This window comes from Odontesthes bonariensis, chromosome 8 (assembly GCF_027942865.1).
Source record: "Odontesthes bonariensis isolate fOdoBon6 chromosome 8, fOdoBon6.hap1, whole genome shotgun sequence".
Taxonomy (NCBI): domain Eukaryota; kingdom Metazoa; phylum Chordata; class Actinopteri; order Atheriniformes; family Atherinopsidae; genus Odontesthes; species Odontesthes bonariensis.
In genome coordinates this window covers 34,596,808-34,610,167 of record NC_134513.1, presented here as the reverse complement: position 1 = coordinate 34,610,167, position 13,360 = coordinate 34,596,808, and the positions used below count along the sequence as shown (strand labels likewise).

At 38.2% G+C, this 13,360-nt stretch overlaps 1 protein-coding gene across 1 annotated transcript; it reads left to right on the top strand.

The window, feature by feature from the left end:
- The first annotated feature begins 7,031 nt into the window (after nt 1-7,031).
- Nucleotides 7,032-12,539, top strand: LOC142385877 (interferon gamma 1-like). Its single transcript, XM_075472569.1, has 4 exons — nt 7,032-7,287; nt 8,114-8,185; nt 11,087-11,374; nt 11,668-12,539. Exons 1-4 carry the CDS (start codon nt 7,126-7,128, stop codon nt 11,806-11,808), a joined length of 663 nt encoding a protein of 220 aa, XP_075328684.1. The 5' UTR covers nt 7,032-7,125; the 3' UTR covers nt 11,809-12,539.
- Nucleotides 12,540-13,360: the final 821 nt, after the last annotated feature.

The following is a 13,360-nucleotide window of genomic DNA, read 5'->3' as shown; positions in this document are numbered from 1 at the left end:
ATTGATTCGCCTAGATCTGATTCCCATTTACTTCTAAGGAGATCTAAAGGTGTCATATCATACATGCTAAGTAGATCATATATAATAATAATAATAATAACTTGGACTTATATAGCGCCTTTCAAGGTACCCAAGGTCGCTTTAACAAAAGCCTGCTTCCTAGCCAGTTTACATTTAAAAACTGAGTCCAGCAGAGTTAGGAGGGCACCGTGGGAAAGAGCAGTTTCATTTTGTAAGGGAATAAAAACAAACATATTATTGGACTTTGTAAAAGATTCTTAAAAAAAAAATATTGAAACTGTTGTTATCAATGGCTATTGTTTTAGACCAAGTAGAATAATCCCCTTGTAATTATGGCTGGCATTTCTATACCTGAAAAAGGTTTCAGAATGCAAATGAAAATAAAATTTTCTTTTTTTTTTAAATTTGGAACTAACAAACAAAATGGGAAGGTTGTAAAATGGAAACATACAGGTCGACCAAGGAGGACGTCAAAGAGCCAACAATACGTCTGACAATAGAAAATGTGAAACAAAAGAAATCCATTTTCCATAAACGCTTAATCCAATTTACACCCTGGACAGGTTGCCAGTTCATCACAGGGACAAACAAAAGAAATAAAAAACAAATGAGCAGAAACAGGAATCAGTGTTTGTGAGCGAACTGTAAGAAACCGGCTGAAGGAAAATGGGATTTCCAGCCAGAAAAGCCAAACCTGAACCATCTAACACCTAAAGAGATGAAAACCAGGTTATAGTGGGCTGAAGAGAAGCAGTCATGGACTGTGGATGGTTGGACGAAAGAGAGATTCAGAGATGAATCACCAATCTGCTTTGGACAGGGAGATGATACTGGAACTTTAGTTTGGTCCATGAAACACAGAAAGATGACTGACTGAAGAAAACCAGCACTTTTTCTCCATCACTGATGATACGGGGCTGATGTCAGGTAAAGGAGAAGGGGAGAGGGCAGCCATTACCTCTTCAGGAGATGTACAGGTGGACTCTGACATTTTGGACACTCCATTAATTAAAAAGACATTTGGTGGGGCGGTCGGTGGCGTAGTGGGTTAAAGGACAAGACCGTTTTTTTGACATTGGGCCCTTGATTTCACATTATAACATGATGTTCTACTCACCCCTGCTTGTTGAACATTTGGAGCTGTTCCGAAGATATTCGAGAGGTGTCTGGCTGCTCTCTTGAGATATTCGGCCATAAAACGGTTTCCTATGGGCAACGTTATACAGGCACAAACTATGCTGTTTATAATTTATTAATTACTGTACACTAGCACCGATAACGTGGAGGTGCGTCGCTTACTTAAAAAAATCCGGGTTACTGTAATTTTGATTTCTTTGTCGTAAAGTGGGTGTTACTGACGTCCTCGTGGTGCTACTGCCACAGACAGCCCACAGATCTGCTGCCTATTTATTCATTCGGCTAAAATTCAAAATTACAGTAACCCGGATTTTTTTAAGTAAGCGACGCACCTCCATGTTATCAGTGCTAGTGTACAGTAATTAATAAATTATAAACAGCGTAGTTTGTGCCTGTATAACGTTGCCCATAGGAAACCGTTTCATGGCCGAATATCTCAAGAGAGCAGCCAGACGCCTCTCGAATATCTTCGGAACAGCTCCAAATTACCAACAACAAGCAGGGGTGAGTAGAACATCATGTTATAATGTGAAATCAAGGGCCCAATGTCAAAAAAACGGTCTTGTCCTTTAAGCAGCCACCCCATGTACAGAGGCTACAGTCCTCGCTGCAGCTGGCCCCGGTTCGAGTCCCGCACTGGGCAGCCCTTTGCTGCATGTCTCCCCTCTCTCTCTGCCCCTTGCATTCCTGTCTCTCTCCAACTGTCCTATCATTAAAGGCATAAAAAGCCCCAAAAAAATATTTAAAAAAAAAGATGTTTGGTGAGGCTAAGTTCATCTTTCAGGATGATTAGTTAACAAGAGACTTCATTTTAAATGAATCCTTCAACAATGGCTCTCAGCAAACATTCAGAAGCCAGTTCTGTTTGTGTGGGGCCTCAAAAGCCAAACAAAGGAGGAAAAAGAGCTCAGAGTTTGGGTGAGATCTCGGACACTTTGTTCTTTAACCCATCGTAGTCTGTAAACTAATGCTGTTGTGCGTGTACTGAAATTAACCCCACATGCAAACCTTTGCATCTGCAGAGCTCTGCAAACCACAAGTCAGCCTGTATTTATATCCAGCACACTGCTGCACCGTGTTGGGCTTGACAACACCATTTACTGCAGGTCCAGGCTGAGAACAACAACAAGGCCAAATTTCATAAACTGAAATCCATTTACAATTAACAACCAACTGCAAATAAATGAGGATGAGTTCACTTTTAGATGGACTTCTGGTCACAGATTTCCAACTTCGGCGTCACTGAACTTCTCATTAAGCAGCAAATTCTCCTGTTCCAGTAAACAAGCTTACAGTTTCACTCAACTCTCTGAGCTGGGATAACATTTATTTTGTTTAAAAGGGAATCCTTTTGTTTCTGTCATTAGGTGGAAAGAAGCCTTTTTAATGGGATGTGAACAAAAACAGTATTAGTAATTACTGCTGTCCCACTGACAGTGGTGCACGTGACATGGTGCCACATTCCTTCAGTTTGCATGGAAGTCTAAGACGTGCCCTCACTCCTGAAATGATCCCCTTATGAACTAAAAGTAAAAAAATATGTTTCTTGTACTAAGTTTCTGCAGAATAGATTCAAAATTGACAAAAATAGGCTTCTGTCACCCACTGTAGAACATAACCACATCAAGGTCAGGTTAGAGTCGATGATAAGAAAAAGAAATTATGCAAAATAGCTTGATTTTTGATTCAGATCTTACGACCTATTCACAGATGTGGATCCATGATTGTCAAAGCATGTTTCTAATCTTCCTGAATGAGTTAAGTGGTTTTAAGAAAGCAGTGAAATATAGAAGAACTACACGGCATATAAATGATCATATTTAGGTTGCTTACTGGGAAAGACGTAGACCCGATGCCTTTGCCGATCTTTTACTTATTTAAAAAAAAAAAAAAACGTTCTAAGTGGTTTTATAATATTCTAATAGATAAATACATGAAATAAAATAAAATAAAATAATACGTATATGTATACATTCTTTTTTTTTGGGAAGCAATCAACATACAACATACAGTTGGAAAGCCCAGATTCATGTGAATGACTGATGCTTACCAACTTTAGACCCAATGCCCACAGCTGATACGACCCACGCTAACGTTCATCAAACTGAAAATGACCAAGAAACTCACCTGTGATGCTTCATAGTTATCCACTGATTCATGTTATCCCATCAAAACAAGTCTCGTTATGATGGCAACAGTTCAACTAATCTAATCCAGTCAAATTTTTGTCCCGTAAATACCAACACGCGATTTATAAATCATTTAAATACTTTATTTTCTTTTACTTTCTCCACAGTCTGTATTGTTACCTTTGTTAGACGTGCCATATATCAACCATTAATACACCATGTTCTACAATGGATTTATCTCTGAGTATACTTTCTATCAGTACTTAATATGCATTAGACTGACAAATCACTTAATTGATCTCATGATCTACCCACTAACATGTGCCATAATTTCAGACCCTGCTCCTACCCATGCCTGTCACCTGACCTCTCTTCTGTGTGAAAACACAACCATCTGGAACCCATTATTTACGTTCTTTTTTCTGTACATATGTGTAGTAGAATGGATTTGTTTTGTGCAGAAAGTACAAAAATTTACCAATTTTACTTTTAATCTACTATAGCTGGAAAGAATAAATATCTTTAGGTACATCCCTATTCCAGGATTTCTTAGGGGGAAAAGCCAAGTTGAATAGTCAGTCATATTTGTACCAACACTGTCTTTATTGGTTGGAATATAGACTCATGCCTGAATCGTCTGATGTGCACAACTGTCACTCTATATAAATGCAGGATATTTGAGACATCCATAATAAACAATAAAACACATTAGTTAAACGTTCAGTTATCGGCTAACCCTAACCCTTTGGTTATGTTTCGGAATCACAGCAACTTTGTCATGTTCAGGAATCACACATACAGGGTTAAGTTTAGGAATCACAACAGCATTTTTAGGTTTAGGAGTCGCAACTACATGATTAGGTTTAAGGATATCAACTATGCTGTTAGGTTTAGGAATCAGTCATTTTGATTGGTTAAGTAATCACAACTACAAGGTCAGCGGTGTTAACTATACGGTTGGGTTTAGAAATCATTACAATTTGGTTGATTTAGAAAGTAGAACTACATTGTTAGGTTTAGCAATCAATACTATATGATTAAGTTTAGGACAAGGCTGGTCATGTCTTTAAAACAGCTCTTTGTTATGCTAATCCATCACATTGATGTTATTGTCAGAGTGAGAACAAGCTGGACCTGCTGTTGCAGGTGAGCTAAATGCTAAATGCACCAGGGAGCCATGATAACCCTTTTTAAGCGATACATTTTGCTCTCATTATCTCTCATCTTTTTATTCAATGATTAGCATTAGAAAAGAGGAATGTAAGCTTGTGAGATCATTGGCTTCACTGCAACATATATTCACATTCACAACCTTTTAGTGCGCTGTATTTACTGATCAAATCAAATGGGATTATTCCATGCACTGTACCCACTGAGCAACATTAAAACATCTGCCTTTGTTTAAAATAAAACATTTAATCTGAAGAACAGACTATCCTGTGGTTTTATTTCCTTTTATGTTTGTTGCAACATGCAGCAGGTTTGTTCACACTCCTAAGCTGCACTAATATTTTCCTGCTGCCCAGGAATTAATCTGCTTTTGTTTCCAAGTATTTAGTAAGTAGTCATGCTATTTTTACATGGGTTGGTTAACAAGAAATCTATATTTTCTCGGCATTGGCTCACCTCACTGACTGCTAAGCGGGAACTCTTCAACCCCACCCATTTTTCTAAAGCCATTTTTGCCTCACTACTCAGTCAGATGTGCTGAGCTGTTATCTATTGCACATCATAAAACAATCTTATCTGCAATTTTATTATGTTTTGCATTAAATCATGCGTGATATACAACTACTAGCCTTGGTTTTCAGATTTCTCTTGATTCTGTAGGTATTTGAACGTCCAACTTAGCAGACAACATTTTGCTTCAGTATATTACCATGTTTCCTAAACAGGCAAACAAGCCAACCACCCGTTTGAAAAAAAAAAAAAATGCACCCTTCATTCAGTTCTAAGGTTTTATCTATCAGGACATCATTAGAACCGGCTGTTCCTTACCAGGTCTGAAAATGAGGTAAATCAGACCGCAGATGAACAACCACACATGACATATTATACCAGGACAATTTTTTTTAACACAAACTAAGACAAAAATACAAAAGCAGTGTGTGAAAAAGTCCACCCTTAAGAAACCACAAGACTTCCAGAACAATGTCCTTTGGACGGAGCAGACCAACAATGTCCTTTGGACAGATCTGAATGTTGCCTTAACTTTTCTCTCTCAAAAGGAAATCTGACGACTTCTCCAAAGTTTGCAAAAACTGACTCATCACACTGACAGGTGAGGATGGACAGCTTCAATGGAAAATACCACATCTCTGCTTCCCCTTTGGGTAGGTGGACAGTCCTCTGCTGAGCTGCTGCAGGACGCCTCAGTTTTAACCCTTTCCACCCTGGAGCCAGCAGTGCTCATAATGCTCATAATAGTGCTCATAATGCACAGCAGCACGTTTGGAGGAAACCAAACACAGCATATCAGCACAAACACCTCACACCAACTGTCAAGCACGGTGGTGGAGGGCTGATGATCTGGGCTTGTTCTGCAGCCACAGGACCTGGGCACCTTGCAGGCATTGAGTCCACCATGAACTCCTCTGGATACCAAAGTGTTCTAGAGTCAGATGTGAGGCCATCTGTCCGACAGCTAAAGCTGGGCTGAAACTGGCTCATCAACAGAACAATGATCCCAAACACAGCAGGAGATCTACAGCAGAATGTGTGAAAAAGAAAAGAATCAAGGTGTTGCAATGGTCCAGCCAAAGTCCAGACCTCAGCCTGACTGAAATGCTGTGGTGGGACCTTCAGAGAGCTGTGCAGAAACCAGTGCTGCAAACCTCAATGAGCTGAAGCAACGCTGGAAAGAAGAGTGGGCCAAGATTCCTCCTCAACCATGAGAGGGACTAATAACGTCACACAGAAATCATTTACTTCTGCTGAACTTACTGCTGCTGAAGGTGCTTCTGCAAGCTGATTTTTCTTGATTTTGTTCTGAAAGTAAAATCAGCATTTTTACAGGCTGTGGCAGGTTAATGTGGCCTCTGATGGCCTTATTAGAACCTCAATTTACGGTAAATATAAATAACCACAAAGCTCTATCAATCAATGTTAAGGTTTTCTAATGTTCTCTGCAGGATTATTATGGCTTTTATAAAGATCAGACTACATAATTGTGGTCCATTTCTATGGGTTTACAGATTGTATTGGTGGTCTCCAATGAATTTCAAAGTATCTCCATAAATTTCATTGTACATTCAAATAATTCCAGTCAAATAATTCAGAGTTCCAGTGAAACTTTTCATGCAACAGGCTTGTAAGGCTTTGTAAAGGTTTCCTTGTACTTCTACTGGAGATGGTTACGTTGAATCCTGCATCGGAAATCATTAGATTTCCGACGCAGGCTGCAACGTAACCATCTCAGGTTGAGTGTTTTCCAACCGGTTCTACTCTAACATCAGCATCCTCCACAAGGGTGCATGGAAATAGTTAGAATCCCCAGTATGACCATTAAAATCATAAATTCCAATAAAACCTCTGGGTGGAGTCAAATTCATCTGATGATTAGTGCTTGACATGCATGAGTGGGAGACCCCTCTACCACTTCTATGAAGTTTGATTTAAAGGAAGCTGTAAAACCACAGTTTTCACACCTAGATCATTGCTGCAAAGCTGCGTCACACACTCTCTCTCACAGCCCGATATATCTAAGGCTTTCACGACAAGTCGAACAGTTTGAGCCAACTTCAGGGCAAGAGACACACGATTGTCCCCCAGGTTTCTGCCTCCCTCCTCAGCAAGCCTCCGACACGGATCCAAAAACCAGCAGTCACATCGGACTACAATGACTCAACAAGAGCACAGGTGTACTACAAGTGCTGATATGATGGCAGCTATGGTGAGGGCAGTGGTCTGCCTGTTACTATGGACCTCTGTGAGTCCGGTCAGCGGCTCATATGTCGATCAAGACATGAACAGAACCATCCAGAACTTCCTGCAGCACTATGTGAGTATTGACAGTTCTGCTAGTACTTTTGCTGTTTGTACTCTTGTGGTACCACTTTTCAAATACTGATGATAGCCCTCCATTTCCTGATGCTCTCACCACAAACACACACATGCGCAAACACACTTTTCTTGTCTTGAGCCCGGTCGTTAAAGGGCCATTCTGGTGTTTTCACTCAGCACCTAAATTTTGACATAGACTTGTGTGGTAAGTATATTATACTGTAGTCATGTGGGAATCCAAGCACACTGTCACTGAAGGTGTATTCAAGGGCAGTGCATTTGTTTAAAAGTTGGCTTCATCATGCAAGAACCAATCAGATTTGCATGTCTGAGTGTCCTTAAATGCACCAACAGAATTCTTTTGTTTTTAAAACAGTCAAACTGCAAGAAAAAAAAACATTAGAATTAGAGTACTATTTGGCTTTTGTTTTAGAGTACTGTGTACCAGAACTTGTCAACAATTCTTCAAACTGATATTATAAACTGTCCTTGAATGCATCACCATTACTTAATTTACTGCATGACAGTCCTTGAATGCATCAGCAATTTTGAAAGCCCATGAAAGAAACAACCTAATTTTCTTGATCTGTTATAAATCTATCAATTCTGAATTTGACTTGAACGCCAAACAGCGTATGTCAACAGATAGATGTGAAAGCTAAGATTTCTTACTGTGTCCAAATGCACCTTTCGCAGCAAAGCAGGCATTTATGGGGCTAATCCTAAACCAGAATTACATTATAGAAATGGTGCTTTAAGTGAGGATTAACTCATTCATTTAAAATACAAACTTTTAATAGTGGTGTTTTTGTCTTCTTTTGCAGAATATTTCGATGAGTGACATATTTAACGGGAAACCCGTCTTCTCCAGAGAACCACTGAATGGCAAAATTGAGGTAACTGTAAGCCAACTTTATGTTGTTCAGAATTCTCTTTTAAAAAATGTGGATCTCCCAAGAAATATCAAATACTACAGATCCAAGAACTACAGATATACGTCCCTTGAGAAAACATATACTGATGTGAAAATGATGGCTTACCAGCTCAAAACAATAAGTTAGTATCTCAAAAGGGGTCTCCAAATAGGATAAACTTCACCAACACTTTTGCAATCACAGTTCCTCCCTCAATTAAATTCAATTAAATTTAATTCACTTTTATTTATATAGTGCCAAATTACAACAAATGTCACCTCAAGGCACTTAACTTGTTGTGAAGGTCTAGCTGCTGCTCCTTGATCCCTTGATGGGCACCTTTCATCTACTAAATAGAGGACTAGATTAAAGACGAAGAATTGGGATTAGGTTTTATTGTCTCCCAAAAAATGAGAATAGACATAAATCATAGATGGATTACAGGATTTATTGTTTTATCACACTGGAAATGGCTAGTTCACCCAAGACAATGATATTAAAGTTTACATTGAGAGCTCCGGGAATATTTCCTGAGATCAACCTGCAAGACAACTGTATGGGTCTTCGTAGGAGTTTCGTAAAGATTTGCACAAATCTATACTCCATTCGTTGCCTCAGTTATAATTCTTCAGATAATACATTGACAGTTTGTGAAATTAGCTTGGCTTAAATGTATTTTAAAGAAAATATAAGATACTGATGTATCAAGCCTTTGTAATTTAGGTAAAACTAACACTTTTTCTTGATGAAACAGTATGTATCATCACTGCTCTTCTGGAGTATTTCCAGCCGTAGTTGGGATTTAAAGATAGGGTTAAAGGTTTTGGTTATTGCGTCTGTAGTACTGTGCCTTTCAGCTATTCCCTACAAAAAGTTCCATCATATGGAAACTAAAATAAAAAAAACTAAAACTACAATTAGACATGTTCATATTTCTCGTTAAGGAATGATTAAACAGAAGAGACACATGATTGTTAATCATTTTTAGAGATATTTCTTAACTTTAAACTGAGCTAGGCTAGCACTTTCTCCCCGTTTCGAGTCTTTATGCTAAGCTAGGCTAACTTCCTGACTCCCTTAGCAAAAACCAAAAAAGAAAAAATCCAATTTACAAACATGTTCATGTCAGATTTGAGATTTTAAAGTACCTTAAAGTTGAGTAATGTTTACTATGTGAGTGGGTCAGATTAAAACTAGGTGTACAAGAAGGTGGTGGACTTTTTTAAGCAGCTTTCCATGCTATCCTGTTAAGCTAACTAAACTTGCTCATCATTTAGTCAGCAACTGGCTGATGTTTTCCTCATGTTTGCTGTCAGACTCTTTGAACAGCTTTAACTTGATCACAATGCAGTTTGTGTTGAGGTTTTTGTGGGTTTTTTCCTGCTGGCTGTTCACCGTGCAGCTTATCTTTAACTATTCTCAGACTCCTAACTAAACTTTCACTCTTCACCAACTATGAGGCAAAGTCACCTCATGGTTTCGAGTACTGAGAGCTAACGCAGCAACCACTGAACAAGGCTGTGTCTTTTCTTCTGGAGTGCTCTTTGTTGTTTGTGAAGTGTTATGTGGTTTTCGTGACATTATAGGGATCAGTTTCAGGTTTAGATCTGAGGAACAGAATACAAACAGAAAACAACACAGAGGCAAAGTTTGCTCTTTCATTTTAAAGCAGACAGCATATTCCATGTCAAGGCTAGTTTGGAAACACTATGATGAGATCACTTTCAGGGTTGAATTAGAAAATATGCTGCATTACCTTTTCTTAAACAGTTAAAAACAGCTCTCTGAATGTATGTTGCAACAGAGTTGGGCCAATTGTGGCTCACAGTCAGCACAACATAGCATTAAACATCAGGTAATTTTGTGGACTTGGACAGTTTGGAGCACTTTGAGTAGCAAAAGCCTACAGTTGACACTGGTGTCCGGATGTTAAAATGGTCCAAAAGTGGCCTAATTCTGGCATAACAAATATTCAATATCTCTTGGTTTTCTGATTGCTTATTTACAGAATCTGCCAAAAAAGTCACAAAGGAAGAAAAGAATGAAAGTCAGGATGAATATTTCAAGACATTTAGGTATTCATGCTGGTATTCAGGGTAGAGGCTGCTATATAGAGAGTTGCATTTAGCCACTTAGCATGTACACCCCTCTGGGTTTTCCCATTTAGTTTTTCCTTCACCACAGAAACACAGCTTTGAATTTGTTCCACTCAAGGGTCTTGTTGTGACTCATCTGTGTTGAATCACCTTATTAGGCAACAGTTGACCAACAGTTGATCTGATAATAATATATAATAATACATATATATATATATTGAAAATGTTTTGTAGAATTGTTGCTGCTCAGTTGGTTTAATTTTTTGAGGTGAATTGAAGGATGCCTCTCCAGGGTCTATGAAGTGCAAAGCTTTAAAATGTTCAGGCTTGACACAAATTGTTTTGGTATTACCTGACATTTGACAAGATATCAAATGTGAGACTCTTGTTTCTTGCATCCAAACGAGTTTCAAACCTGTTAAGCAGCATAGGAATATGACATTCATATTTAACAGTCAGTGAGTGGTTTTCCCCTTTAAGGCCTACACTACACTTATTTTATCTCTGTGTGAGAAACCACAGAGTTTTTCCACTGTGTGAGATGTTTTTAGCACATTGAACCTGGTACAAGTTTTATCAAACCAAAGCAGAGGAGCTTTTTTGTTCATAAGAAAACACCACTGCTTTTATGAATGTCATTAACTCTAAATGTAATCTTTCATTTTTCAGTTCCTACCTCTAAAAGTGAATTCATCCAAAATCAGCATGCATAAAGCATCAATACTAATAAGTAAAAATAAAGGAACTGAACCTTTCACTTACATACCTCTTTCTTGTTCCTTCTCAGACAAAGATGGTGTTCATGGGTGGCGTTTTGGAGATGTACGAAAATCTGATTCAGCACATTTTGAAACAGTATCCCACTCCAAGTCCTCTGATAGCCAGGAGCAAAGAGAAAGCCGCCTCCTCCATCACTGCTGAATCCATCACTTCCAGTGGGAAAAGGTCAGAGGCCACCAGAGATATCAGGCAGGGGCTGGAAGACATCCTGGACAAGATCCAGAAAGTGAAGAAACACTATTATCAGGAGCAGGTGAAGCTTGTGCATGGACTGCATGAGCTCAGACGCATTCAGGTATGGAGACTGCTGGCACGAGCACCTGATACTTATCAAGGTTTACGTTGAGTTTAGCTTTAAGTGACACTCATAACAGGGTCAGCGAAATGAGGACTGAAAAGTAAAACCTGTTGAAAGTTAAGTACGGCTAATTTAGGCTTATTGAAGACTTATAAGTAAGGCTGCATTAGACATAAAAGTTTCTATTTCAAATTGTTCTGTTATCATTGAATAGTGGTCAATGTGCTGTCTAACACTGTACTGCTGATCACCATCAATGAAAAACTTCTCCATCCGTCTTCCTCCTCCAGATGAACAACCTGAAGGTCCAGGGGAAAGCATTGTGGGAGCTGTCCGGGCTGTTTGATGAGGCAGGCTCGCTGGCTAAAACCATCAGCATGAAGAGGAGGAGGCGGCGGCAAGCGAAGACCAAAGCTTACCGTAGAGGCTAGAAAAAAAGCATGACAATGCAATTTCAATGCAAATGAAAAGAACAAGAACGACAAGGATGCATGATATCTAATGTCAAATTTGTACAAAGATTAGAAACATTACATGACCAAAATGAATTGTATGTGGCTTTTTAATAGTTTTTTTAATCTAAAGGATATTTCATATAGATTTATTAAAATGACAGACTAACCCTAAATCAAATCAAATCAAATCAAATCAAATCAAATCAAATTTATTTATATAGCACATTTCATGTACAAACAATTCAAAGTGCTTTACATAATAGATGTTCTAGTTTTGCATAAATCTACAGTTTTTAATGTTAGTTAAGGGTTTGATACTTGGAAGCAGCAAGAATCCAGAATCCAGTTTCAATATCTCCAGGAAATACTTGACTTTTTTTTGTTTGTTTTTTGTAAAAATCACCAATGATGAAATATTCTGAAAATCAGCTACTTATAGATGTTAATTTATGTAATAGTGAGTGGGTCAGGTTTAAATTTCTATTACTGCTGTTTTAAGAGAATATCCTGCACTCTGACTGGACTATCTACTAAACGAAATACTTCAGAATTTATTGATGAGGTACTTAAACGAACTTACTTTGTAAAGTTAGGTGCAACACTGTAGTATTTTGCTGACATATTTGAAGTTTCTATATTTATTTTTGTATTTAAGATGGTTATTTAATAGTGAATACTGATGTTGATTATTTATTATTAATTTATTGATTGGCACATGCTGAAAAATGCAGCTGAATAATAAAACAATGAACTTCAATTTGCTTTTTTCATTGAATCTTTTCATGTTTTATGTTGGTTTGATGTGGCTGCTAAAGATTCAATATAAGTTTGTGATCTAGAGGTTAATTCATTCAAACTTTTGATTGTATCAAGTGATTTAATCCATTTCATGGATTTTTAAAATTTGAATTTATTGTGTCTACGTTCTTCATAGAGATGTGCGGTTCTTAAACTACTAACTGAAGTGCACAGAAAAGACAAAATAAGAACATCTACAGTCATATAAAAAGAAAGTATGTTCCTCTTCAGTTCTATGGTTTTATGTGTCAGTAAAACATTCATATTCTGCGAGTCTTTACCAGGTCTTAAAATTAGAAAAATAGAACCTCAAACAAACATCAACACATGATAAATGACACTTACTGAACAAAAGCTGAAACAAAATGCATAAGCAGTTTGTAAAAAAAGTGAACCCCCTGACCCGACAGCTTGTAGCAGCAGCTTCAGCAGCAGTAAGTTGAAGTAATGGTTTCCTGTGTGACGTTATCAGTCTCTCTCATAGTTGTGGAGGAATCTTGGCCCACTCTTCTGTCCAATGTAGCTTCAGCTCATTGAGGTTTGCAGCACTGGTTTCTGCACAGCTCTCTGAAGGTCCCACCACAGCATCTCAGTCAGGCTGAGGTCTGGACTTTGGCTGGACCATTGCAACACCTTGATTCTTTTCTTTTTCACACATTCTGTTGTAGGGATCTGCTGGTCTGTTTGGGATCATTGGGCCTCATGCAAGAACATTTTCGTATTTTTATTC